Source organism: Labrus mixtus, chromosome 12, assembly GCF_963584025.1.
Source record: "Labrus mixtus chromosome 12, fLabMix1.1, whole genome shotgun sequence".
In the NCBI taxonomy this organism is placed as follows: Eukaryota; Metazoa; Chordata; class Actinopteri; order Labriformes; family Labridae; genus Labrus; species Labrus mixtus.
In genome coordinates this window covers 6,151,371-6,177,232 of record NC_083623.1, presented here as the reverse complement: position 1 = coordinate 6,177,232, position 25,862 = coordinate 6,151,371, and the positions used below count along the sequence as shown (strand labels likewise).

Sequence of the window (25,862 nt, the reverse complement as noted above, 5' to 3'; positions counted from 1 at the left end):
ACTCTGAGTCCTGTGCTTGTTTGTGGGTGTGTCAGTATGTAGATCTATGAGTAAAAATAGAACTTACAGTTACACGTTATGTCTGTTTCAGTGTACCTGATCTACTTTATGTCTGTTTGCCCACTCATGAGATTCCTGTCTGTGGGCTTTCAGTATCTAAGCCACTTTCCAGCAGAATTACTGAAAGTTTTTATTTTTTTAACTTTTGGTGTTTGAGGTCTTTGCTTACCACATTTCCTGTGAAATAACAAACACGGAAATGCCCTGCGTCATCACCAAACAATGCTCATACGATCGCTGCATAAATTTGAGAAACAAACTGGGGATGAAGCTCAAGCTAGTGCAATACACCAAATAAAAATAGTTATACATATTATTGTACATGGCCGCATTAAACAAAGCCAATAAAGTAAATCAAATATCACATATCTAACAATCAAGTAGCAAAGTACAGTACAGCAGGACTTCATCATACGTTTACCTTTTCAGAAATGTTAATTTGTGTACAAGTTAACACATTGAGATAACATGAACTTAAATAAAACCCCAGCTGCTTAGTTTTCCTGTTTGTTTTGTGTCGGTTGCAGGATGGTGATGGAGGAGGGGGGTCAGAGAGACAGAGGGAGGGGAACTCCAGCGACAGCAGAAGAAGGGAGACAAATCTTCAAAGAACTTGGTGAGTATCTTTTGAGCCCATATATATAAAATATATATATATATATATATATATATATATTTTATGTGTGTTTGTAAAAGGAGACCCATATAGCATGTAAACCAATTCCAAAAATCACAGTGTTTATGACAAAGATGCGGTTATATGAGCATTATAAAAAGACAAATGCATAAGAGAGAGTACAAAACACAAACTCAAAAGTAATAGATCAAAACATAAAACACATGTTACACTAGATCAGGGGTCTCCAACCTTTTTTCATCTGAGAGCTACTTTCAAAAAATGAAAGTGGCCAAGGGCTACTTGCATCAAATCGCTTGCATTTATTTACACAGCTCAGCTGAATTAAGCTACATGTTTGTACACGTGTGAAATTGCAATAAGCCAATGCTTATCAATAATCTTAAATTCACATCAATGTCCAAGAAAACATTAGTACTTCATACTTGTTTTTATGGGCCAAATATATGAATAGTGGGAAGAGGTGCATTTACCGTCGTCAGATTTTTATTTTTATTTTTAACACAGTCGGTCAACCTATAGGCGAGCTACTGAAAACCTGCCCGCGAGCTACCAGTAGCTCCCGAGCTACCTGTTGGAGACCCCTGCACTAGATCATTCAATACTTCATCACCGAAGCATCTTACTTGTAGTTTAATTGATCCCAATCATTTAGGTTAGATAGTCCACATGTTGATGCCCTGAACAGCCGTGTGATTGATAAAGCTATAGTAGATAAACAAGTCGTTGATGTCGTTTATTTCACTCTGTACATACATTTTTGACTCAGTGAACTAATATGCATAAAAAAGTCATATCAAGCACAAAAAATTAAACTGAGGAATTCCACTTGCGTGAAATTTAAAAATGCTGACCGGGAAAGGTGTAGGCTTAATCACGAGCTTATTACACCTACACTTTTAACACTTTTAGTATGAATTTCACTTCTAGTATCCAACTTTACAAGAACAAAAAATATAAAATTTACAACTTTGAGAATTTTGTATATCTTGTATTTTCTCATTTTAATGTATGTAGCTACAAATAGTTCAATATAAAGAAAAAGAATCTTATGAATAGTCGTGGTCTGAGATGGATGAGAGCGTCATGAGCCCAGAGATTCGACATGATGACCCAACTGAGTTTATGAACGTTTTCTTCTTTCTCACAGGGGATCAGAACTTGGATACCATTTGTCTCTCTACTTATCGAACAGCCTGCAAGCTCAGATTCATACAGAAGAGATGCAACTGTAAGTCAACACTGTTCTTTTCCAGCATGGTGACAACACTCAGTAAGAATGACAAAACTGTGTTACGATGAGTTGATTTCTGTGTCATCTTAAACGCTCAAAGTTTCATCTTGAATTTCTCGTCTTGTCTAACAAGTATTCAAAAAGTGTCATACGGAGATTTCCCTGTCAAATATAAGAATTGAGAATAAATTGACTTTATTAATTACAGTTGCAGTTAGTAAAGTAAATAACAATTTGACACTTACATGAGCTTTTTAAAATCACTTTTTGAAATCCTTCTGTGTGAACGTCTCCCTAACCTGCCTCCTTTAATTCCAGTGCACCTGATCGACATATACAATGTGATCGAGGCAGTGCGAGACGCTGGTCTGAACGCGGTGGAGCTCCACGCTGGCATCTCTGTGGTCAGACTGGAGAACCTGGTGTCCTCCCTGTTCAACCAGCTCAGCAAGCGCCTGCCCACCACACATACCATCAACGCTCGAGAAAGCACCGTCCTGTTAGTGGAATTCTTACTGGCTGCCATTGACAGGTAACTTAAAATGTATATCTAGATATTCTATCTTCAAGTCTTCAGATCCTGTTGTTACAGAATGAAACACAAAGCCACGCTTGATAACTTCCCGTGTGGTTTAATGTAGAAGAAGTGGTGACATATGACATAGAGTCTAACGTGTCTTTATGTTATTTTTGTTTCAGTGAGCCAGAGAGCCGTCTGACAGTGCTCTCTGTGAAGGCGATGCTGTCCACACTATGTGGAGGAAAGCTGATTGATAAACTCCGCTGTGAGTACTGGTTGATATCATTATAACCGTTAAGCTGAATTATCCTGTGTTTCCAGTAAATACTCAAACTTTCCCCAACCTTAATAATTTCCCATGTGGGCTCTGGGTGCTAACAAGGAAATGGAAATAGAAGTGTTGATAGCATAACAGGTGCAAGAGAATAGTTTTTACTTTTATTAGGGTCTTTTTTTCACATGTTTACAGCTGCCAATCAACATCAGTAAACATGTTATTATACATAAGAAAGCATCATTGGGCAAAAATCATTCATGCAAAAATAAAAATGTAACTAAGTCAATTACAAAAGGACACAATACATATGAATTTAACATTTCAAAACTTGGATAACAGATTGAAAAAAACTAAACTTGATGCAGTCTACCTACTGTTCCACTACCAAACTTTGATATTGTTTTACTGGCTACATGACATTTTTTGATATTAAAGAGTTTAAATAACAAATCATTTAAAATGTTATTCATTTAGATCTTTATTTATGTTGTCGTAAATCTTTCCCACATTTTATCTGATATTGTTTATAATCATTTTCAATGGTCCCTCTTTTTTCAGTGTGAATGTATGTAATGTATACACGCTACGTATGTGCCACCTTGTGGAAAATGCAGGTCAATGCTGCTGTTTGCTCCCATTTATTTTACCTTCCCTGTTTATCAAAACAAGAATGTGTTGACATGAGTCACAATTTGAAGACTTGGAAAAAGTTTGTCTGTCATTTCTAACTACGAAAAAGAACGAGGTAAGTTTGTTTTGGAAAAATGATCAGAGTAAATGTTGAGGTGTCCGGCTTTGGTCGGAGTTAGTTTCTAATAATTAATTGAAAGGCTTTTTGTGTTTCTGCAGATGTTTTTTCTCAGGTATCAGACTCCAGTGGTGTTTTGGTACAGTCCAAGTTTGATGGATTTCTGAGAGAGGCTCTCAAGCTGCCTACAGCTGTACATGAAGGACCGTCCTTTGGCTACGCACACACTTTAGCTCGATCATGCTTCCCTCAACAGGTACACTCACACACCATCATCATCCATTCTTTAATATCTATAGATTTCTTCTTTGATTTCTTGTTATATACAGTTTTTTTTCAACAGCTTGCATCTTAAGCAAAATATTATGAAAAAGATATGTTAGTTTTTCATTTTCAGATTTTTATGAACATTAGATTTTTTTTTGTCCCTAACAAGTTTTTTTATTTTATTAACTTGTCATTAATGTAGAAGAGGGTGATGCTCAACATGTTCCTGGACGTCATCGCTGACCCTCCTCAGTGTCTCGTCTGGCTGCCTCTCATGCACCGCATGGCCAGCGTGGAGCATGGTACATGCACACATACGTACACCCACACACAACAAAGACATGCACACAAACTTCAGCCACCTTCAGCTCTAATTTACTTACAGCACTGTTAATTGCAAGAAACATTTTTGATAGTCAGCAGTTTGTTATATAGTTGCCCTTTGGTGCTATGATATTGTACACGTGTGTTATAACCATTGTTTACAATAACCCTTCAAAGGATGAAAACAGAAGGTTGAACAAAGCACTTCATCATAACTTAACAAAATACTTTAACGTTTCCATTGACATGTCCCGTCTCTCTTCTCCATCAGTCCGTCATCCAGTCACGTGCTCCTATTGTCGCGGCAATGGCATGACTGGCTTCCGTTATCGCTGCCTACGTTGCCGTGGTTACCAGCTCTGTCAGGACTGCTTTTGGCGCGGCAATGCCAGCGGCTCTCACAGCAGCCAGCATCAGATGAAGGAGCACTCCTCCTGGGTGAGTGTGTGTGTGTGTGTGTGTGAGTGTGTGTGTGTGTGTACCTCGATCTTTGTTGTTGACAAGACATTTTTTCTGGTCCTGGGGGGCGGGGTTTAAAGACAGAACAGGTCAACAATCTGGCTTAAGACTGGTGTTACAATAAAAACAGGCATTTCAACTCACAACACATCATCTCAACATATCACGGATATCCCTTAATGTATCTTTACAAGAAGCCAAACAGATTTATTTCTTCTCAAGTTCTGAAAACTCTTGTTTTACTTTCCTAAAGGGAATGAAATGTTTGAATTTTAAGTGTTATTCTTAAAGCTAGCCTGAAGGGGGGAATGTTCTCAATGAAGATATTATGCATTAATAGATGGAAACATAGTTGTTGAATTATTCATCATAGCCCCGGCTTGGCATAATTTGGTTTATTAATGTTTCAGTTTCGGAGATAAATCTCTTCACTAGTGCAGCTTCTGCCGCTCCAACAGACTTTCCTCATCACAGGGCCGAATAATCCAAACAATCCTCTGCAGACATTTACATATCATCTCCAACACGAGTCAGTTTTGTGCTCTATTCTATTCTCAGTTTATCTGCCTTATTTCAGTTTTACTGCACAAATTCTTTGATTTTGACTAAGGACAAAAAGTTTCTTCTCCTGTCTGCTTTAATCTGTGCTGCATATTTCAGAAAAAGAAAATCCGACACCAGAATTTGAAGATAATCATCTGATCTTTTAATCTCTTAGCTTTGAAAAGGTTTAGTTTTCTACGAATGTGATGTTTGGTTTGAGATAAGAATATTTTCATCACTCTCATCATCCACTCAGCAAACTGTCTGTTGATCTGCTAATTTATTCTGATCCCCGTAAGCAATCACCAGCACGACAGATCGCCTTCCCTTGAGTCTATTACAAGTTACGTTATTATGTAGATGAGGTGGTTTGAACATTACACACATTTTTATGATACATTTACTTCCATGCATGTATTACTTTGTTTATAATTATCATACTAACTTTGATAAAACTCACTCTAATCAGCGTAATAATCATTTCAAAACATTGTGGCAGACATGCATCATAGTGAGACTTCCTAAATCTCCCCGATCACGCTAACCGTGCTGATATCACCTGTTACCAGCTCATTTGGATTCAATTAAAAGTCAGCTCAAGGTTCCAGGTTTTTATCAGGAAAGAGAAGTTATTTAGAGCAGTAATAGTTATTCTGTTCATCGTGGTCAGCCCTGATCTGAAATACTGTTTTTAAGTGGAAAAACGGTAAAAACCATTCTGTGTTACAAATGTCAACAAAGTCACATTGTTCACGAACGCTCACCTGACCTCTGTGTGTCTGCATGTGATGTGTGGGTTTGCAGAAGTCACCAGCGACAAAGCTTGGCCGAGCCCTGAGCAGGACTCTGGGCTGTGTGTCGTCCAGAGAGCCCCCTCACCCCATTTACCCCGAGGAGCCCGAAAGGACCCTCAACCTTGCCAACATAGTGTAAGACCCCACAACATCTTACACCCTCACTGTACCGTAGACACATCGGCTGCTTTTATATTTTTTTATAAAAGAACATCAAATTGAGGATTTTATTGATTCAGTTGACAACTTTTACCATCAACACGGATTGGATGTAGAAAAGAAAAGAAAAATCCATTCACTGTTCAGTTATAGAAGATCTCATGCACATTAAGTTAAATATTACAAAGAGCAGTTTGGTCTGTTATCAGTAGTACATTTAAATGTACACGCAAGGTCAGTTGGCACCTCTTAAGCCAACCGCCTTGGTGGCTCCGCCCCTCGTGGCGTGTCACACAGTTTGATTTTCCAAACATCAGTCGACTGGGACACTACAAACCTCCGAGCACTGGGCACGTATTCAGGCCAGCACTCTGAGAGACTGCACTGAGCACGTAATGTGAGTATGCTCAGAATGGATCTACGGCAGGTGTATTCCTTTACCAAACTGTCATATTTTTAAAATATCTTTTTGTGTTTTTTTGCCTTTTGCTTTAGTCTGCATTCGCTCCCTTTGCTTCTCTTTTTGCCTCTGGTGATCTTTGCCCTGTCTGTGTTTGCTCAGACTAGCACAATTCACCGTTGCATGATTGCACCCAAAGCACGTGAGAGTGTGTTAGTATGCGAGTGTAAGAATGTGTGTATTCTGATAGGCAGGTCTTTGGGATTTTCAATGAGGTTGTGCACTCTTAAACTTGTTTTCTGAGCTGTTGACTTAATGATTTGACTATAATGTAGAGAAACACATCGATGCAGGGGTTTATTTTTACATTTCTTACCAAGATTTATAAAAGTCAGGATTTGATTTATTAGCTCAACAAGCCATTTACGGTTTTAAATCAGCCCTATACCTCTCAGGCTGACATGCAGTCAGCTCCTCTAGACTTTTTCTAAATCGTGAAAATGATTAATAAAATAATCTTCACACCAATAAAATGATCTTCATTGAGCAACCCCTGCCTCAGGTATCTGCAGCCCAGTGGGGCTTGTCATCAGCAAGAATCGTGCAATTCAATATTCATTAGGTTGCAGGGGGTTTGATTCATTATGTTGTGAGAAACTGTGTTCAGGCAATATATTCCAAATCCAATAATGGGAAAGTCGTATTCAGAGCACACCGCTGTATGAAAACAAAAGAATATAAAAAGGTTTGCTTCATCAAAAAACACTCTTCTGTTCTCATCAAGTGTATTGATATTTGTCCGGTGACCTCCGAACCACCTGAGTTTTACCTGTAAAGAAAACTCTGACTCATCTGCTAAGTGCATGAGAAACAATGAATAACATTGGCTGTTTTTCTCTTTTTTGAGCTTTAGTTTTTTCAGAGTGCGATTGCAAATACTCTGTTTTTTGGCATCCTGCAAAACACTTACTGTATGCCAACAGAAAACAACTGAAAAGACATCTCTTCCTGTAAGAACTGTGTATTGTGTTGTTAAGGATTCACTCAATCTGTCAAAGTTATTGACAATAAAGGGCCCAAATAATTCTTCTGTATGTCTCTGTGTGTGTGTGTGCAGCCCCACTCGTCCCCTTGAAAACACCAGTGAGGCCATGTTGCTGTCCTCATCGGCACCTGAGTCCTCCAAAAGGTAAACCTAAAGGATAGAAATAAAACATTTATAGTGTTTGGGATGTTTTGTTCTTTCTGATTTAAAAAAAAAAAAAAAAAAAAGGTTTGCACATTTCTGGAGGTCATTAATGACCTGCTTGAGTCAGCATAAAATTGCCTTCTCTAAAGATTTCCATCATTCCTTTTGTTCTTTATAGGTAGATAACTATTTTATGATGATAGGGCATTATGTTTTTGATTACCATTGAATAACTTTGCTTTTGGGGCACAGAAGGAGGAGGCAAAGAAACTATGTTTGCATTAACCTAGAGTTGATCATGAGCAACGGTCTGCAAATATCTGTCTAAATAAATATACTCTGCTAACGCTTACGGTGTTACACAAGGTGAGATGATTCCAATGTAGGAATAAGTTAAAAACATGAAGTTTAGTGTGGACTTAAGACTGGTGCAACAGACCACAGGACTTGTATTGTTTCACAAGAGACCGTCTTTCATACCAAACAAAAACAACAACACTACGAAACAGTCATTCTTATCTGATCCTTTTTTTCCCCTTATCTAGTTTGGCAGCTGCTCAGCGTATGAATGAGGAACACGCTCTGATAGCTGCGTATGTGAATCGTCTCCAAAGCAGCCCAAGGTGAGAGCTACAGGGCCATGGGAGGGGTCAGGTCTGATGTCTGATGTCTACCTAGTCAAGCTATAGCCAAATTAAGATTATTATCATCACAGTAGAAAACTAAGATCGAGGAAAACAAACAAACAAACTGTTTATGTGTAAATATGTGCCTGTTCCCATACTGCCTTTCTCCTGCTACAGGGACTTGTATTTCCCATCTGACACCTATTGTTACTGGCAGATAACATCTGACACATTCAGTGTGAATATTTGACAACTGCAGAAAAACTGGTTCTGAGACATGAAAAGAGGTCAGCATTTGCTAATGGTCCTGCTTTGTGTGTGTGTGTGTGTGTGTGTGTGTGTGTGTGTGTGTGTGTCTACGTGACAGTAGTGTGGACAGTCCCAGCCGGCAGGATGAGGAGCACAAACTGATCGCCCGCTACACCTCCCGACTGGCAGAGACAGACAGCTCTGGAGTGAGTCAATTACACCTTATTCCTTCACTTACACAGTGAACTGTATTAAAACTTGGTCAGGTACCTTTATGTTACAAACACACAAAGCTCTGTGGTCTCTCTCTCTGATCTCAGTGAAGCAGCTCTAAACTGAAATCTACTCTCAGTTGTTATATGATTAATGATCAACCCAGAGGTCATGTGTGACCATTCTTCTTGTGTTTTTTTTCTTTCAGGTGATACCCAACAGAAGCATCAACTTCGATGTGAACAAACAGAAGAGGGAGCTCATCGCTCAGCTGGAGTGCAAAAACAGGTAGAAATGTGTTAAACGTTATTCATTCTGACTTCTGCTCTTGTGTGTCTGAAAAAAACTTTGATACATTAATAAAGATAAAATGTTCAGGAACACGTAGATCTTCTAAATGTTGTACCCTTGTTTAACAAAAGACTCTTGAACTGTGCGTTTAGTTTCTCATGTGCACATTCTCATTGCAACCTATTGATTCATTTTGTACCAATGAGCAACAATGTATTCTCTCTTTTTGCTTAAAGCAGCAATATCTAACTTTATCACCTTTAAAAAGGAGTTTCAGATGTTGATTTAAAAGCACCGTAATAACTTTTAACAGGGAGAATGGCGTCTCTCTCTCTTGTTCAAGAGCTTACGATACAAAAACAATAAGATCAAATAATGACAAGTTAAAAATGGGTCTTTAGGTGTTTTTAATACGTGTCCACAGAGTCCTGAGTAATAAAATCCAAAGGGAAAATGCTTCAAAGTGTTTGAGCGACAACCTCAGAACTCATATGGGTTCCTGCTTACGTTTAAGTTTCTACTTGTTTTTTGAGCATATTCAATAAATCCAATATATACACGTGAAATAAAAATATGCAAAAGCCTGCACCAGTGTCTGAGTATGTTTATGTGTTCTCTCAGGCTGTTCAGTCTTGTTACTCTTCTTCACCTTAGCTGACCAGTTATGTTTTTCATTCCCCAGAGAGATTCTGGCAGAGATCAAATGTCTCCGTGCACAGCATGACGCAGCGTGCCAGGCCAGCCCAGAGAAGGGCACCACCAACCCGACGCTGCTCGCCGAGCTCCGTCTGCTCAGGTAAACTCGGACTCCACCAACAGCCAGACTTCTCAGGAGCTGTGTAGTCTGGTCCCCTGCTGCATGTACACATACTCACACCACTGTTTGTGTTTTTACGTTTTAACTAGAACCCACAGAAATCATACCCAAACATCTATTTTTAAAAAAAACAATCAGAGTTCTCTGTCTGCTACCCCTTTGTTTGCTTCACCGTGTGCCACAGTATCAGATTTGGCGGGGAATCTGCTTTGTTGCTTTGCTGCACAGAGGGAGAGTGCTTTAAGGCAGATGGTGATGGCAGATGGTGGCATTTTGTGTAAAGCCAATGTAAAATTCACTTCCAACATATTTATGCTTTTCAGTAAAAAAAAAAAAAAAAACCTCAAAGGAAGAGGAGGGAAACTTGATATAAAACAAATCTGCCTGTGAGTGTGTTGCAGTAAATGCTATCTAAGAATCCTAGCGGTTTCAAGAGCTTATGTTAGTTTTTACTCTGTTTATTTTCTTGTAATGTTTTTAAAATGCCATCAAGCTGCCATCAACTGCAGCTGAAAAGCTGACTGTTTGAATCTGGAACATTCAATTATGGATTGTATCTGTTGTCCATCAATCTGCATTGTTTCCCCTTTAGATAAATTAGATTTGTTTTTTGAAGATACTGTGAGAGGAGCTCTGCTGCCTCTGTGTACAGACTGTCATCTGATAAAGCTGCATTTCTTTCTTGTTATTGCAGTAAACTGAGACTGTATCAGTTAAACCTCATGATCTCTTGCCACCGAATGCAGTATTGACGTCTGTTTAGAAACACAAGGGGGCGCCACATTCAAAAGTTTTTTTTTTTTTTCAGAACAATATGTTGACTGGGATGAACTTGTATCTCAAACTGGAAAATTAACGTAACAAAAATCATAATTTTCTGATGGCTCTGGTTATCTTAGCTGGGGAAGTTTTTTTTGCACGTGTTGTGAAAACTGAAAACAAATACATTAAAGACATTATGGCCGTGTCTGTAACCAGTAGTCAAGGTCACTACGCTCAGTTTGATGTATGCACCAGCAGCACTTATTTCCCCTCTTATTCATCTTTATTATCAGTGATACTACAGGAGGAAAGAGGACAGACAACGTACTTATAACATCACAACATCACGGGATGTAATGGACATGATGGCAGCCTTTCATTTATAACAACATCAAAAAGAGAAATTTATAATCAACATGGACTTTAACAACAGGACGACATGGAGAGGCAATAAAATGCCAAACAAATCAGTTTATTCTGCTACTGTTGGTGCGTCTTGTCATGATTGTTACCACTCCCAACGTGAAAATCTTTCCCCTTTCCCCGCTAATATGACGTTTCCACCCTGTCCAGTTACCATGGAGATGTTCACGGTAGATATTACCTCGTGGTTGGTTTCTCAGACGTGTTTTATAATTTCCTTGTTTCTGCTTTTTTTAAGAGTTTATGTTGTTTGTCAACAGAGATTCAGAACAAGAAATTATGTTTGAAAAAAATCTCTCGTAAATTACTGTGAATATTTCAGATTAGGTGTTCTTAATAACTATCTGTAACTGGAGCTGTTGGAAGCTTCACTTTTGGATCATAATGACTCAAATCTGGAGTTACTGTATGACTCAGTCTCTTGTTTTACTTGTTTATTTACTCATTAATCCTGCCATGTGAAGGGAAGCCAAGCAGGAATGAAAGAGTTGGGCTCCTACTTTAATGTCCCATCCAGACCAAAAACCTTTTTTTTTTTTTTTTTAAAGAAAGAAAAGAAAAGGACTGTAAACACCTCCATATTCTTGTTTCTATGTTCTGCTGTGAGTGACATGTGCTGACTCTTAAATCTTGGCCTCATTTTGCCACAAACTCACAGTGAATGCTTCAAAATGATCTTTTCACTGCAGCTTGGATCCAGTACTTTGAAGCTTTTGCGGCCTGTGTGATGAACATCCCTGATGCGTCTGCCATCTGAGGACCATTATATGTTTGGTTTCAGTGCTTTGTGGTCGTCTCAGATTCTCATGACACTCTCAAATAACAGCCAGCTAACTTTGTCAGATTTGATGTCCGCTGCGTCTTCGCTTTCAACCCTGACACAAAGAAGGAAAATGTGAAGGTTTTATGAACACGCATTTCCCCAGTCTTTGATCTCAAACCACAGTTTTCCATCCTCTTTCTCCGACAGTTTTGGGTCTTTTTCTGGCAGTGCTCTGACATGGCTTCACCTTAATCCTACTTCAGAAACACCAGCTTCTTATTGTTCCAGAGAGATAACGTTTTGGCACTTTCCTGTGTTTTATCCGCCTGTAAACCTCCTCATCAGTCATGGTACAAACACAAGTAGCCAGAACCCGAGAGGGCTACTTTAAAGCCAGAGTTTTTGATCCGGCTGATGGTGATCAGCAATGTTTATGTGGCTTTGCCAAATGATCAATGTACTAACTACCGGTAATCGAATTTTAGGATTCATGACGTGCATGAAGTGTTAAACAAGCCAGTCTAATCCGAGACATTTTAGAGACTCAGCTTTCTGTCGTTTTCTCATCCTGCGTCTTTGTGCCTCTGTAACCTCAAATTATGTCATTTGTACTGCTGTGCCATGTGCCTTCTCTGAATCCTTTGGTTCTTTAATTGCTGCCTCCATACACTCTGTCATAAACAATAATGGAGGTTTGCTTTTCTAATGCAGACAAAGGAAAGATGAGCTGGAGCAGAGGATGTCGTCTCTGCAAGAAAGCAGGAGGGAGCTGATGGTACAACTGGAGGGACTGATGAAGCTGCTCAAGGTGACACACACACTGAAAGCCTATTTTTTATTTTTTTTCCCCAGCATGGTGTACTGTCACACTCTAGAGGGCAAAGCTTCCTGTTTTTCCTCCCACTTCTATGTGTCGGTCTTTGCAGTAACACGCCTCACTGTTCCCTCTGCTGTTTCCTCCTGAATAATTCCACCTTTTTCTCAGCGCTGAATGTCTCTAACCTCTTCTCTTTCCATCCTTTTCTTCCCTCTTTGTTTCCGACTATCCATGTTGTGGCCATGTAGGATGAGGAACAGCGACAGGCAGTAAGTTCACCCCCCCCCCCCTCATGTTTGTCTCACAGTGGTGTGGATGTGGGAGTTAGCTCTGACGTCATGCAGTAATGTCAAAGTCAGTCAGCTTTACAAGCAGTGAGGGAACGGCTTCATTTTTCCATGAGGGACATGAATTGTGGCTCTTTATTTATTTTTTTTTTACCAGCAGTTACTAGAACTGTTACTACATTGTTGAATTGATGTCATGTGCAACAGAAGTGACAAGTTAGATGTTACTTAACGCAGAATATCTGTAACAACTCCTATAAATCCCTTTCTCAGGCGCAGGCAGCTGGCTCTTCTCACGCCTCTCCTTCCAGACCGAGCCCGTCAACCGTCCGCTCTGTAGGTGCTCCCTCTCCCCAGGTTCACATGTACCCTCCTCAAGACTCACTTGCTGGGGTGGGGGGCGACGTGCAAGAAGCATTCGCTCAAGGTAAGATTTTCTTTTCTAAAATAATTCCTTTATTTATTTGTTTTGTTCACCACACAGAACAAATGTTTCTGGTGCTATCCTAACAGGGTTTACATGTTGTTCCACCACTTCAGCAATTTTTCTGTTAGTTTTAAAATATACAAAGAAGTACGCTCTTCTAAACGTTTCACCTGAGGCATTTGAGGCAGTCTTTAAATTAAGCAGTCCTTTTTTTGGGGGGGGGGGTAATGGCCATCAGTAGAATGATGAACGACGAAGGCAGTATGTTTAAGAAATTGGGTGTTTGTCTTTTTCTGTTCTGTGTTGTTTTTTTGTTGTTGTCTGCCTATTGTTGTGGTGGAATTTTATACTTTTAGGTTACTCTGTTAAATATTTGAATGTGTTTATATTTGTAAAATGTAATAAAACTGGAAAAGAACATGACTTATCAGGTTAACAGATGACCTTGATGAAACATGTTTGTATCAACAGTTGTGGTGTCACTATAGATGTGTTTACCGCGTGTATTTATTGAACCAGCTACAGTAGTTTTCAGCCAATGCTTCATATTAGTTTAAACTTATTAGCAGTTCATGATGCGCGGTAAATCTTCAGTCTGTAATATCCACTGAAAAAACTCAACCCACTGACAGGAACAAATAGTTGAAGGAGAAGCCCATTTCTCAAGGAACTGTTGTGTTGAAACAGAAATTATTCAAGTGATCAGAAAACATTCAAATAAATCAAATCAAGGTTTATTCATACTGCCAAAATAAAACACAAGGGATGGATAAACAGCTTCTCTGAGCTGTGTGTGTGTGTGTGTGTGTGTGTGTGTGTGTGTGTGTGTGTGTGTGTGTGTGTGTGTGTGTGTGTGTGTGTGTGTGTGTGTGTGTGTGTGTGTGTGTGTGTGTGTGTGTGTGTGTGTGTGTGTGTGTGTGTGTGTGTGTGTGTGTGTGTGTGTGTGTGTGTGTGTGTGTGTGTGTGTGTGTGTTAATGAATTCTGTTCTGCTAAAGATGCGCTCTTGAGAAAAATGTGTTTGTTTTAAAGTGATGAAGTACCGTAGTTTTGCAGTCATCATTTTAAAAAGCTTCTCCAAAATTCGTAGCACATCGTTTGCAAATGAGTTTTTTTTTAATGTGTGTTTATCATTCTGTTATTATCTGTGCCCGAGTGATACAGTAGAAGAGTGTCATTCCGATTTCACTTACATTGTAATTCAATAATTCATCTTCACAAATCTGTTTTATTAGTGTAAATCTGACTCTTCATTTCAGGCCCCAGAAGGAACCTGAGGAACGACCTTCTGGTAGCAGCCGACTCCATCACCAACACTGTGTCCTCCCTGGTCAAAGAGCTACACTCTGGTACACACACACACACACACACACACACAGACACACACCAACACTTAAGCACATCTGTGTATCTGCACAAACACATTCTCCTCATTATTTTCAAGTTCTCGTTGCTTATGTTGACCTCTGACCCTCTTTTCTGCACAGATGATGTTCGTGAGGAAGAGGAGAGACTGCTGAATGGGAAGGACAGAGGTAAATCTCTTCAGTATCTCCCGTTCTCATTCCGCCTTTAAATTATTATCCTCTCGACACGCTAACACAATCTCGCACTAACAGGATCAGTTAGTGCTCTGCCTATGCTCTGGGACCAACATGGGCCGCATCCGTACTGCTTAATTATATATATCTATTAACATAAGAGAGGATAATCTTCAAACCTTGCGTAACGTTCCCGAGATGTTCTCTGAAGGTGAATATTTCCGGAGCCTTCACAGAACATTGGGAACGTTCCTGCAATATCCTCTTTAGGTGAAGAAAGTGAGGCAGTTTTTATGCCTTTGACGAGGGCTTTAAACTCCCATTGTCACATTGCAAAATAAAAAAGAGGATATTGTAGGACAAAATGTCTCAGGAATTCAGCTACTCTGCAGTTACTTTTGTTGTTTCACAAGTTAAAACTTCATTATTTTAACAGAGAAACCTCAGTAAAACCTCAGCATGGCTGTGCACAACTCCAACATCTGTCTGTGTGTGTGTGTGAGTATGATGCTCCTTTTAATGTTAACATCATATTCTAGAAGCCGGTAAATTCTTTGTGTATAAAATAAAAAATCTGAACTCTTTTTTTAAAATGTTGTGAAGTGAAAGTATGCATTGCTTTGACTTTGAAGTAGTTAATTAAAGGGTTTAAAAATAATGTAGATTTTAAGGTTAAAAAACGTATATGGTGGAAGATCGAGTACACTTTTGACCTGGAATTAAAATAAAATACATTTCTGCAGTGCTACGACTGCAAAGGTACTCAGACCACTGCTTTCTTAAATGCTTTATTTTTTTTTACAAGATAAACACTTTACTATACGTGATCACTGATATTCTGTTGAGATCAGCGTCTACGTAAAGAGCAGACGATGCCGAGAGTACTATCCACTGGGGGAGTTTCCTGAGAACTACACACCAAGGGGACTTTTTTCTGTCTGCGTTCGCACCACCATGATACCTACTCTGAAGCAGGAGCTGAAAAAGGGGTCCTAGGTACTAAAATAGTTCATAGTTCCTGTGGTGCAGAATCAATAAAAAAAAAGGGGGGGGGGGGTTCCAACAGTTACTAGAAGTTAATGCAGTCTGAAAACGCCTTATGAAGTCAGATCATGTCTGATGGACAAACAGTGCGATGACACCCTTTCTATATCACCTCAAGCTTTGTGCTGTGTGTATAATGTTGTTTTCATATCAGCGTATTTATCAGAAAACCTTCACACTGATCCCAGTAAATCTGTAGAAAGACCAGTTTGGTTTGGATCTCCTTTCTCCTTCTGTTCAGAGCTAAGGTCCTCTTGGTGTGTAAGAAGTACGTATCTCAGACTGAAACATTTGGCATATTTAAAGTCCTCTTCTGGTTTACATTGTCAGCCACTGGGGTTGGCTTTAGATGCACTTGTTCTCGCTGCTTTCCCCGCATGCTTTTCTGTGTCTGTGCTCCCGTGTGCAAAGTCCCCGTCCGACTTCACTCATTCTCCAGGTGCTCTCGTCTGCACCGCAGCAAGCTTCATTAACATGCCGTCTCATTAGCCGTGCTTTAATGGAGCCCCTCCTCTTTACAAGAGGACCGCCTGCAGAGACGAGGCTTCCCGGTCGGCTCTCGGGGCTCAAACTAAACACTTTGTAGAATACTAACCTGCTGTACTAACCCCGCCGACCCCAGAGCAGACAGACAGGAGGCCAGGGTTCAGCTACACGCTCCATGCAGTTAAGTTTTACTGTTTGATGATAAAATACTGTTTTAGACTTCCCACTATAAAGTCTCTTTTCTTTAGAGTTAGCCAATTTGTGTAGCAGCTGCCAAGTACAGTTACGGTAGATTGTTCTAGGCTAAGAACTGGTCTGGTTCTTATTACTGTCTCTGGCATTAACTCGTAGCTCTTTAAACTTAGCACTGCAACTTCTGCTTAATGTACCGTTATGTGTTGTATGCACCTATTGGAACACTGAATCACTTCTCTGCTCAACTAATTTACCTTTCGAGGTACTAATAAAGAAACCTTAGCCTTAAATGCTAACGTTCTGTCTTTCTTTAGCAGGCTAAAATGATCGCAGGACAAACAAGAACGGTGAGTGACCAGTGAATTACCCTTTAATAAAATTATACTAAAACTGCTGTAATGCATGAAAACAAAATCCAGATCAGGCTAGTGAAGCCCACTTGAATACTACTCAACTTTTTGTTCGTAATTCATAAATCATTCAGTCAGAGTTCTAAGAAACACGGACTCTTAAATGTTTCTGCTTTAAAACAAGACGTCTGAATTAAAGTCGTAAATTTAGAACAATGTGTTTATGCACATCGTGAACTTGTTTGCACAGGACTCCGAATGGCCAGTACTCGGTTCCCCCGCCTTTAAGTTGAGAAGCACTTAGTGACAGTTTATTTGAGTTCATGTACGGACTGGAAATACAGAACCAGTCGGAGGCAGACAGCAGGAAGGAGTAGCTGCTTCCTCAAGTGAGGAACTGAAAATTAGAACTCAAAAATGTTTAAAGACAATCATTTCATAATTTAATTTTTTTTAATTTTTAACCATTAAATACTACTTTTTTGTATTAAAAGATGAACAAATGTACTTTTTAAAGCAGCCTCTTACCAACTTGATATCATGTTTTTAGTGGAGTTTTTGGTTAAATGCTCATTTGCTTTCTTTCCAGGAGTTAGATGAGAGGATTGTTACCATTTTCATGTCTAGTGGGTACATTTAAAAGCCAGAGACAGCAACTGGTTGATGTGAAATGGCGGAATTGTTCGCCAGACTTAGTTCAAAGTTTTAAAAGTATGCCAACCAGCACCTGTAAAGCTCATTAAACAACATGCTAAATCATATAAATATCATCTTATGAACTTAAACTGGTGGTTTTGTATCAATCTGAGTAACTCTGAAGGGAAAGTAATTCATGTGTTTCATAATAATAAAACATTTTCTTTAATCTTATTTGTCAGATTATCAAATAAAAATAAACTTCTGATTGGTTGTCTTGACTGTTCTGTCTCTCTCTCCTCAGGCAGAGTGAAGTTTCATCGCGGAGAGAGGAGACTGACCCTGCTGTGATGAAATGACAGCTTATGCATAGTTAGTTAACCAATGGGGATTAGAGCTCCCCTGCCAATCAACCAATCACGATGCTGGACACCAAATGACCGCGGGGTCCCTACTGATGTAAAGCTGTTGATTCTGTGTGTGTCGTGTCACTGTACTTTTGATTTGATCGTCGTAGCTAAACAGGGAAATCTGAAACCTACTGATTTGTACTGTAGCATGTGCGTGTGTTTTGTGTGCGCTCTGCATTTTCAAAGTTCCAGTAGGTGAGAGGGGATGTTGTGAAGAGACAGAAAGGTGCATTTAGGAAAGCGTGTGAAGTAAAAGGAGCGGGAAGGTTTCAGAGGGATACGGGATGTTGCCGGATTGAAAAGAAAAGTGAGGAACGAACGAGGGAGAGTCAAAAGGACGAGGAGTGAGTTTTAACGTTTTAAGTTTCGGCACTGTGTGCTTCGTATTTATTGCTTTGATTTGACTTTGGCTGTTTATTCTTTTTGGTTTAAATGTTTATGTGAGTGTGGTCGGGCCCTGCTGAGATGATAAGCTTTAATGGGACGTTTCCTGGCTCCTCACTCGGGCTGCAGCGATGCAAGGGTGGAGAGTTGAAGTCCCAGTCGTGCTCCACGTTTCTGAAACCTGGATGAGATTAGATTAGCTCATTTGGTGCTGTTATGATCACAGCTCAGGTTGTCCAGGCTTTTCTGTGTATCTTGGTACTGCAGCGGGACTCCCGTCAGAGAAGTTATTTGATTGCTTTGTGTGTGTGTGTGTGTGTGTGTGTGTGTGTGTGTGTTTGTAAGAGAGAGAGAGAGAGAGAGAGAGAGAATATAAAACAGTTGGCTTCAAACAGGGTCATTGTAGCACAGTAGATGGAAAAAGGGGCTCCAAAAGTATTTATTGACATTTTTTAATGGTCAGTTTACCAAAAATGTCCCAACCCGAGTCTCCCAAGATAAAACATTAGAAATAAAAAAAAAAGCAAAAACATTTGTTTCCCAAAAAGGTTTTTATTTTCCTCTGAATTCACTCCATTTGAACCCTTTTGTTGTCAGCGTTTTTTTTTTTTTAAACTTTCACATCTTCAGGACTCAAAAACATAAATGTTAGATTGAATTTAAAGAGAAACACAAACATGTTAAGAAACTTCAAAACCCTGCAAAAGAGCAATCTCAACTTTTAGTAGGCAGGTTGGGCTTCAGTTCAGTGTTAACACAATAATCCTAAAAAAAACCAAAAACAAGATTAATGATCGAGAGTACCAAAGATAGAAAACAACACAAACATTTTCAAACAAGTCCAGATTCATTGACATTTTCACAAGATTATTTCTTTTGTCTTGTTTCCATCCCGACATGCAGATCAGGGCTAATCGTAGCAAAACTGTATCGGAGAGATGACATCAGGGATAAGGGCCACAGCTTTAGTTCACAGTGAATGAGCTTCATTTAAAAATCACTGATCTGTCACCGATAAAATACTGTAGTGCTCACAGTTTACAGTATAGATTCAAAATGTTAAACTTCTTTGAAAGAAAAAATCTCTTTCCTATGATCACCGTGTTAATTAAAGAAACAGTCTTAGAAACAATAATAACAGTGGTAAAATAATAACCTTCATTAATCAAGGCATCTTTAAAGCTCAGGATCTGGGAGGATCATAAATGATGGAAACTAATACATAAAAATGCCAAAACTGTCATTTTGCTTTCACACTGCCCACAAAGGAGTGTGGCTTTAAAGTTTTGTGCCCTACCTGTATGAGTTAGTCTGACGTATGGAGAAGAGCCAGAAAAGACAAATCAAACTTCTTGGTTGTGTTCACACTGAAGCAGAATTTGAAGCTTTGTGACTGGATGTTTTTCTTACTGCAGGATTCTTTTGGAGTCGTCATTTGACCTTTTTTATGATTACAAGTTTTGCGCAAAGGAAATTCAACCAAAAGTGTTTAGTTTTCATTTTTCATTAAATAACGGAAAATAAAAGTATAGTTTTGTTGTTGTTTCTAAACCCTGCCTGCATCATATCACTCCTCACACTCTGCTGATCTTTGATGCCTTAAAAAGCTTTCTGTTAAAATAGCTGGAGCCAAAATTCTCTGTGAATGTCGACCACACGTAGCGTCCCCGAAACCCCTTCAGGCTGATGCTCCGTATGCAAATCAAATATGACCCAAAGTGACTAGCTGAGCCCGCGTCAGGTGAGGTTGATTTATATTTTCATGCACCAGGCGTGAGATAATTAAATTCAAATTTAGTTTTTTATTTCTGAGTTTTGTTTGGTTCTTATCAGAAGCTGTACTTTACTGTTTTGTCCATTTGAATCAGTTGGACATAATTTTTTTTCATCTCTAAGACTCCACCAGCCCTTCACGTGATTTGACTGCTCATGACATTAAACGTTAGCGTATGATTGACAGGCTGTGTGAGTGATTTCATAAGTGACTGAGCTCGTGTTTGGGTGTGTTTGCGTGAAAGAAAGAGTGGGGGAAAAAAAAAAAAAATCAAGACTGACAGCACAGACGTGTCCGAACATGAAGCTGTTAACAACTTCAGCTCTGACTCTGACAGAGCTGACTGAGTGAAAAGTATTGATGTATCTGTGTTTCATCTGCAATAAATAATATTTAACGTCAACCTCCTGAGTTTAGCCTTTGTGTGTGACTCCCCAGAAAACAACTGGCCGGGCAGCAACATAATAAAGGAGTATGTGAAGTATGATTCAAAGGCTCTTCCATGACTTTCCAGTACGACGTCATAGTCATGACCTCAACATTGTATTCCCTCCTGGTTCGCTCGTGTTTCTTCAAGGTCTGTTTCCCACTACAGTTTGGCAAGACAAACATCGAATGTAATTCATCTGTGAAACGAGCTGGAAACTTCACGCTGCTACAATCCCGTAAAGTAACCCATTTGTAAAAAAAAAAAAAAAAAAAAAAAAATCATTGACTTCTTTGTGAGAAAAGAACAATCAAGTCCCAGGCTCATGCAACAACTCAAAGAGCCTCTGTGAACCCTGCAGGGAATTTAAGAGATCGAGCATCGCTGAACAGGAAGTGGGTTTTTTTTTATTAACTTACATGAACAGAACAAAACAAAACATCACAAATGTTCCTCTTTTGTAGACTTTGTGTGATCAATATAACAGCTGGAGAGGATGCGTTAAATTTAAACTAAAACTCAAAAGACTCCTGATGTTAAATCAATGTTGTGAAATGTAAAGTAGTCTTTCATTTTTTCTGAAATGTGGCCAAAATTCAAGATGAACTTAATCCTCTCACAAAGTGAATAATCTGTCTTGGGCTCTTCACCCAGGCTGGAGGCATAAAAAACATCCAACATCAAACTGTATAATAATAATAATAATATTTATAACAATAGTAAATTAGACTTACTGTATAAAGCACTTTTCTTAATATTCAAAGACGCTTTAACACTGAATAACAACAAAAACAAAATGATGAAAACAATACAATGCAGATGTAATGTAAAAGCAGGAGGATGAGAGTTGTGGTTGTAGGCGATGTTGAAGAGGTTTTTTAAGGGTTTCTTGAAGTGAGTGTCGGGGAGTCTCTAATGTTTATTGGGAGTGATTTCCAGAGGGTGGGAGCGGCAATGGAGAAAGCCCCCCCCCCCCTCAGGACCAATGGTTTGTCCCACTGTAGTGACTGAGAACAATCAGTTACATTTTGTATATAATATATAATCATTTAAAATACATCACAGTGAAATGCTATCCTGTACTTGTTCTGCTTTAGAATATAAATTAATTAATCACAACTGCAGGTTTGTTTTTCACTGAAGTTGTGTTTAATGTGAAGCATGTGACAGAACATGATTCATTGCTGACACATCAGCACATTTTAAAGACGAGCACTCACTCAGAGTCGTAAATAATACGTCATACAACTTGAACATTACTTATTACACTTTATCGTTTTAGCGTGGAGCTAATGTTAGCCTCATTTACGGTTTGGTGTTTTTAAAATTACTTTAATTTTAAACACCTGACAAGTGTACGAGTGTTTTGCTCGTCATATCTTGCTCTGAAATGTTTGCTGAAATTGAAACTATTTTTTTTTTTAGATTATTTTTTGGGGCTTTTTGTGCCTTTAATTGAGAGATAGGACATTGGATAGAGTTGAGAGAGAGAGAGGGGGGGGAATGACATGCGGGAAAGGAGCCACAGGCTGGATTTGAACCCGGGCCGCATGCTTGGAAGACTACAGCCTCCATACATGGGGCGCACGCACTAACCACTGTGCCACCATGCGCCCCAATTGAAACTATTTTTTTTTTTAAATGTGGTGTAAAAAGTACAACATTTCCCCCTGATTTGTAGTTAGGTGGCAGAATGTCACAAGACTTCTATGTGAAGAGTTTGTAGTTGTAAAACAGACAAAAATGAATACCGGTGAACACCTTAATGACCTTCATTAATAAAGGAGTCACTCAGATGGGAGATTGATTATTTCTGCACAGTTTTATTTTTAAAGCCCGTTTCTGCTGCCACAGAGAAGGTGTTAGACAAGGCAAGCGGCACCTTACAGAAACAGCTTTTATTTACATTTTTCAGCTCCAAGATTCACAGAGAGTGATTCTTTTGATCTTTAGAAGTAAGCAGGAGAAGAGTTTTTTCATTTAGTTATCAGGGAAAAACTACTTTTGCATGTGCAGGACAAGATCAGCAAAGATTAAAGACGTAGAGTTTAAATGTAAGACCTTGACAGCAGCTTTGAAGTAGATGTAGAAAGCCTGCATAATGTAACCATTTTAGGAACATAAGGGATGTGAAGGAAGTATTTACCCCCTTACTGATCACACTAGTCAAGGGGGAGACACACTTTTATTTTTACTTCTTCCTGTAGGCCAGAGTTTTTACATAACCCAGTTTCTATTAATAAACACTCCAGCTTAGACTCCAAAAATACACCTTGTTTTCCTCTTCCGAGTGAGACTTTTAAACTTCCTCCTTGATTTAGTGTCCTCATTAGTATGGATGAACAGTTTTCACTTTTCCCATGAGCTCCCCTCAGAGGTCACGCCTCTGTGTGTGTGTGTGTGTGTGTTGTATATGTGCGTTTGTGAGGGTGTGTATAAGCGCGGGGAGGGGGTGTAACCTATACACTGAATGAAGCTCATTGAGGGTGTCTGTTGTTGGTGACCTCACTGGCTGCTATAAATAACCCCCCACCCCCCACCCACCATCTCCCATACTCACTCACACAAACAGTTATGACCCTTTTTTAGTCTGGATTCTTTACACTTTCTTCTTCTGCTCGGAGGTCAAACTGAGTTGAACCTTCTCCACTGGAGCATTAGCTTGTCATAATGCAGTAAAAGTCCTTTTGATCAGATTGACACTGAGGCACCGCTGAGGACTTTTAGAATCAACTAAACGTTTAAGTCAGGGAGCAAGGTGAACTTTGAAATGTTTGCGTGTTTACACCTTTAAATATAGTTTGTAATGTTCTGCTGCTAGGAGTCTCTCAATCTCAGTTCAGTAATCCCCATGTCAAGAGAGGAGACATTTTTTTATGACATCGCCCTCAGGGTGGGAACGGAAATGTTTTTTTTTAACGCTGAGATGCTTTTGTGCTTTTACATTCAACCTCAAACATGCGCATTATTGGTGCCCTAATGTGTGATGTTACACTGAGTTACTGTGTTGTTGAAACATGCAAGACTGGATCATTAAATAAACAGCACAGGTTTCACATAAACACACACACACACACACACACACACACACACACACACACACACACACACACAGAAACTTTAGCTCACTCTGACATAATGTCTAGGATTTCCCACACTTGCCTGGAAAACAGGCGAACAAATACTTTGTATGGTTACCTTTAATGAAATAGTTTCTCTGCATTTGAACGTTACAGTACATATTCTATAATGTAAGTTACACAATTCAAAAAGGGTTTTATTTTAAGTTCTTGCTGTCTTTTCATGTAGGAATGCGACATTTTACACTTTTAAATGTGAGGATTTCCATTTCATCTGTTAGGTAGTGTGTGAACTGGATATATTTTGGCATCTAATTCCTAAGCAGACAGTAATAACATTATATTTTCTCTATTTATGTCACTAAACTAAATGATACAAAATGATAGTTTTCTGTTTTAAGGACTTTTAAGAATGACCTTGAAGTACTATTTTGATGTCTCATCTCCTGTTGGTCAAATGAGGAAAGCCATCTTTGCATGATTTACACTCAATCCTTATTACACTTTCAGTTAAAGTAAAAACCGCTCTATGATGTTCATTGACACCAAATTACTTTGCACGTAAATCTTTTAATTCTTGCACTTGGTCCAAGCCTTTCTTCCTGAAACCGTTTCTCATTATTACTTCTTTACTCCTTACTCTTCTCTTTCCTAGAAGACTGTGTCCACAGCTGTCAGCGAACAGGTTTCAACTTGTTGCGTCCGGCTTCTTCTCCACCTGCTGAAGAACCTCAGGGAAAAACAAGAGTTTGATCAAAAGACAGAAAAAAAACTTGTCAGCAAAAACAACTTAATGCTTTTACTCGTGGGTTATAAGTGGGAGACCGATAACATTAGAATTAAGCACCTTTATGAACGACGTTATTTGTTCATGAAACTCAACCAAAGTACATTTTACATGGTGGTTGTCTCTAATCAGACATTCATCTCACATGATTCAAAAGATGGAAAATGAGAAAAGAACCTGCCTTGTATTTTTTCTGATGTTTCTTAACTTATACCTTTGTGGTTTGTAAAAACAGGACAGATATACCTTTGAGCTATTTATAAACTAAACAAGAAGAAATGTAAAAAGGGACATCAGTCTGATAGAAAAACAAGCAGTAGAAAAAAAGCCTCACGCTGCGGAGCCGGTAGCCTAGTGGTTAGTGTGTGAGCCCCATGTACAGAGGCTACAGTCCTACAAGCGGGTGGCCCAGGTTCAATCCAACCTGTGGCTCCTTCCCCACATCTCTCCCCACTCTCTCTGTCCCCGATTTCTGACTCACAAAAAGCCTTGAAATAATCCTTAAAATAAAAAAAGTTTCATGCTTGCTTACAGCATTTTGGAAGCATACATATAAAAGCCATTCTTATATTAAAAAAATACATTTGGGCAAGTTGAAAAAGCGAGAATTTACCCTGAAGTTTTTTTATTCTGAGTAAATTTTCTTTACTTTTTTCTCATTTAAGTGAGAAATTCCCAGAAACAATTTTACAGCACAAACAAAAAATAACACTTGACTATGTGTAATCAATCCATAAACATAAAAGGAGAATAAATGGTTAAAGAATAAACTGACTCTTTATTAATGACAACATTACATAAATAGGATGATATTTTCTCAAGTTGATTTTGATTGCTGGGCATTAAATCTAAAGTCCGGACCTGACCCTGATCTGTGGATCTAAAGCAGACAGTTCTACCTGTTTACCTTCAGGCTGCGACATTCTGACATCAAACAAACTGTATCACTACAAGAAGCTCCGGTTTCAAGTGACATTAACCCGGGTCACAAGTGAGCCTCCACTGAGCCCCTATTCCTCCCAGTGTTCAGTACACCTGTTCTGTGTTATTACAAGGACCTGAACTCCTTTATTAACAATGTTGACTAAGAAAAGTTAGTAAAGACACCGAGATTCATTTAGTGTTAAAGATAATTGTCCAACATTCATGAGTTTGTCTGACGATACATTTAGGATATTTAAGAAACAATCATAAAATGACTGTCTATTATAATAAAGAATAATGAATACTTAACTGATGACAACATTTAAAACACAACATAATTAAAAAATACATGATACCAGAGCCTGTTACCTATTAAAGGAAATTCAAGTTGTACATTTTAATGAGGCGCCCCTGCAGTATTTCTGCACTTTTATGAATAACACTCTTTAAACTGTTCAGATCTTGACAGCGCCCTTTTAAATACATGTTTAAATATCTATTCTTATTTTAGCTTGCATAATTATTGCACAATATGAATTT

The 25,862-nt window shown here is 38.9% G+C and overlaps 1 protein-coding gene across 8 annotated transcripts in view; it reads left to right on the top strand.

Moving 5' to 3' along the window:
* Window positions 1–19,018, top strand: part of dtnba (dystrobrevin, beta a) — a 28,880-nt gene extending 9,862 nt beyond the window's left edge. For 2 of the 8 annotated variants that reach the window (XR_009675000.1, XR_009675003.1), the window contains exons 3-23: window positions 588–676; window positions 1,848–1,928; window positions 2,250–2,463; window positions 2,631–2,716; window positions 3,578–3,732; window positions 3,946–4,045; window positions 4,339–4,505; window positions 5,874–5,998; window positions 7,540–7,611; window positions 8,157–8,234; window positions 8,605–8,692; window positions 8,908–8,987; window positions 9,673–9,786; window positions 12,467–12,563; window positions 12,821–12,841; window positions 13,133–13,286; window positions 14,544–14,633; window positions 14,772–14,819; window positions 15,262–15,319; window positions 16,865–16,908; window positions 17,845–19,018. Coding sequence is in view for 2 of the 8 variants with exons in the window: in XM_061051685.1 (XP_060907668.1) it covers window positions 589–676; window positions 1,848–1,928; window positions 2,250–2,463; window positions 2,631–2,716; window positions 3,578–3,732; window positions 3,946–4,045; window positions 4,339–4,505; window positions 5,874–5,998; window positions 7,540–7,611; window positions 8,157–8,234; window positions 8,605–8,692; window positions 8,908–8,987; window positions 9,673–9,786; window positions 12,467–12,563; window positions 12,821–12,841; window positions 13,133–13,286; window positions 14,544–14,633; window positions 14,772–14,819; window positions 16,865–16,872 (1,866 nt within the window). In the remaining 6 variants the exon portion in view is untranslated. Of the gene's footprint in view, window positions 1–587; window positions 677–1,847; window positions 1,929–2,249; window positions 2,464–2,630; window positions 2,717–3,577; window positions 3,733–3,945; window positions 4,046–4,338; window positions 4,506–5,873; window positions 5,999–7,539; window positions 7,612–8,156; window positions 8,235–8,604; window positions 8,693–8,907; window positions 8,988–9,672; window positions 9,787–12,466; window positions 12,564–12,820; window positions 12,842–13,132; window positions 13,287–14,543; window positions 14,634–14,771; window positions 14,820–15,261; window positions 15,324–16,864; window positions 16,909–17,844 lie in introns of all 8 variants that reach the window. The other 6 variants (XR_009675004.1, XR_009675001.1, XR_009675002.1 and 3 more) reach the window with 6 other exon arrangements.
* Window positions 19,019–25,862: the final 6,844 nt, after the last annotated feature.